Below are 2,922 nucleotides of genomic sequence, written 5' to 3'. Positions count from 1 at the left end.
CTCACTGACAACACAACCATAATCCAGGCCATCAATTTAATTCAGGATCTAGACAAGCACCTTGCTGACAATACAACTATAATCCAGGCCACCAATTAAATTCAGCAGGGCATATCACTTCAAAGAAAAGAACAAAAGCACCAAGCATCCATGTGGAAACTAATAAAAAAAGAACTCTAGCAGGATCCAGACAAGGAAGAAAGTGGACCAGATTAGTTTACTTCCACACCTTCCTTGCAGCATACTTGTAATCCCACCCACTAATTCCCATGGCAATTTAGAGAAAAGAATAAGACCAACCGAAACCATGTATGAAAAGGGGTGCATCCTGAACATTATACCTCCTCGTCTGAAGCATCAAACTGGGCGATGAGGATATATTGCGTGTCATCCGCATCGCTTCAGGGTCTCTGTTACTAGAAAAGCCAAAACAAGCAAGCTGTCACCAAACCGTGCTAGCACAATGCCATCATCATGTAATGTAAGATCAAGTGCATCCAGAGTGATAGCAAGTCCATGAAAAGAGGAAGAAAAAGTAACAGCTAGAGTAACCCACATGCTTTCAGACAGTAGTTGTAAACGACTACGAGTGCAGGGTCCTCGACTTGGATAGCAGGGCCTTGTGCGCCCCCGCAAGAACCTGGAACATATCCGGCACCTGACATTTACATGGACTTTAACTATCGGTCATGCGACACAAAGCGTGCAGCACAACTGGTAGCCTCAATGCCAGCAAATTGACAGGTTAGAAATACAACATATATATCAAAGTACCCAAACTCCTCATTATAAGAAACACAAGTCAAGTGAATTTTGGATATTAAAATCCTCACAGAACCAACCAAAAGAAGAGACCTTGAATCGTATATAACCCGGTGGCCACCGTTACAAATAACACTGGAATAAGTTAAGACGATTGAAACAAGTTTTAGACCAAAAATATCAGCCTCAGTGCTGTTAAGACTATGAGGAGGCCCCTACTTGTTCTACTTCTTGACCTCCTCCTCCTCCTCCTCCTTCTTGTCCTTCTCCTTCCGCCCAAAGAAACGGCTAAAGAACGTCTTCTTGTCCTTCTCTCCCTCCACCTCCCGTCCAAAGAAAAGGCTATACAGCGTGATGCTCTTCATACCCTGGTCTATATACAACTGCGCTGTCTCCTTGGCCCACTCGGTTTTTGCAAGTTCCTTCGCCCTTTTCTCCGCTTCGATCATGGCATCGTCAGTTATCTTCTTGACCTCCGCGCTGAACTTGTTGAAGAGGTGTGTGCCCCCCCCGTAAGCAAGAACCCCTCCAACAGATAGAAACGCCAAGGCCTGGATACCCAGATGCCCCCATGGAACTTGGCTAGCTTCTTCCAGACTGTGCCTAATCTGACGCCTACGAACAAGGCAGACAATAAAATCCAATTAAAAATCCAAAGAAGAAAGAAAGAAAGAAAGAAAAACAGTTTTGAAGTCCGGATCGAGCCCAATTCGTGTACTTTTTTTTTTCACGAAAACAAAACACCCCCAAACCGGGCTTTTTATGCCGAAATCCTTATGCCCCCCCACCACCCCCACCCTCAAATCACCCCAAAGTAAAGATGATGAAGAGAAATTTACCTTATCGTGGCCGAGAGCTCGATTGAACACACGTCAAGCTGCCGTCCGATAAGATCTTCAAGGCCCTCGACTCCCTTGGTGATGTCACGGGAAACCACCTTCCCTTCCTTGATCACGGTGGCGGCGCGGTCGAGGAGATCCCCCTTGCTCTTGTCCGAGAAACGACGGACGGCGGCGGGGAGGTGAGGGAGGGAGCGCGCGCGTGCGAGGAGGGCGGCGCGGCCGGCGAGAGGCGGGAGGACGGCCTGCTTGGAGCCGAGCTGGCCGGTGCGAGGCAGGCGGCGGAGGGCGGAGGCGAGGCGGAGGGCAGCCATCGTTCTCGAGGGCTAGGGTTTTCTCCCTCTTCTCTAGAACTAGCACAAGCGAGGGAGGGGGAGCGGGGGGACGAACCAATATGGGGTGCGCGCTTTAGACAAGTGGGAGGCCCCGGCGACGGCCGAATCCGCGCGGACACGTGTCGAAAGACCGTTCGAGCTTCATTTCCACGATGTCGACATCCCCCTCCACCACCCCCCTCCACCCCACCCCACCCCACCCCACCCCACCCCACCCCCGGCCTCCTTTTTTTCTCACACAATTTTTACTGCTCGGTCATTACATGACAATTTCGGCTCAATTCATGGAAAAATGCAATTCAACGTAAACTAATATAAGAGCATTTAGATCACTATTTTAATTATCTAAACGCTTTTATATTAGTTTACAGAGGGAGTATTTATTTATTTATTTATTGCGAGAAATGTAAAATCATATTTGAGCTACTATAATCATTATGTATTCTTTAGCTACTACAATTATCTATTTCAGCTATTATATCCACTACAAGCCACAACCATATTATATTCAATCATGTTCATATTTTAGTTACCAAGATGGGGATGCCGGCGGCTACAAAGGGATAACTTGATGGATGAGCAACTCCTTCCATCAAAGGGTTTTCTTCTCCTTTCTATGGACCTTGTGCACGGAATAGGGTTTCAGGGCCGATGCATTGCGATTGGGCCCTAGATGCCTTCACGAAAGATGTCAGTGTTGACGTCATGGAGGCGGTGGCGCACAGTACGAGCACCGGTATGAGTCTACGCGCTCGTAACTAAGTGCAGTCTTCTCTTCTGGAGCTTCTTGTGCGCCTCCAGTTAACTGGACTCGATTACCACACCCATTATCTTCCATATATGACTTGATTTGTCACCTAAAATGATCCATTCATGCACAAAACAAAATAAACAAAGGTATTTCATGATCTTTCGCTTTTCTTAGTCATTAGTGATCGTATCAAAGTGATTTTCTCAAAAAATCTAAGATTATCTAGTTCAAACAC

General features: G+C 47.0%; 1 protein-coding gene across 1 annotated transcript; it reads right to left on the bottom strand.

Annotated features, from left to right (window-relative positions):
- Positions 1 to 789: 789 nt before the first annotated feature.
- LOC123068505 (uncharacterized) lies at positions 790 to 1,930 on the bottom strand. The gene is made up of 2 exons (XM_044491090.1): positions 1,602 to 1,930; positions 790 to 1,377 (listed from the first exon to the last, which is right to left on the bottom strand). The coding sequence occupies exons 1-2, from the start codon at positions 1,913 to 1,915 to the stop codon at positions 987 to 989; spliced, it is 705 nt and encodes a 234-aa protein (XP_044347025.1). The 5' UTR covers positions 1,916 to 1,930; the 3' UTR covers positions 790 to 986.
- Positions 1,931 to 2,922: the final 992 nt, after the last annotated feature.

Source organism: Triticum aestivum, chromosome 3B, assembly GCF_018294505.1.
Source record: "Triticum aestivum cultivar Chinese Spring chromosome 3B, IWGSC CS RefSeq v2.1, whole genome shotgun sequence".
Taxonomy (NCBI): Eukaryota; Viridiplantae; Streptophyta; class Magnoliopsida; order Poales; family Poaceae; genus Triticum; species Triticum aestivum.
The sequence above is the reverse complement of the archived record's forward strand: the minus strand, read 5'-3'. Positions and strand labels throughout refer to the sequence as shown.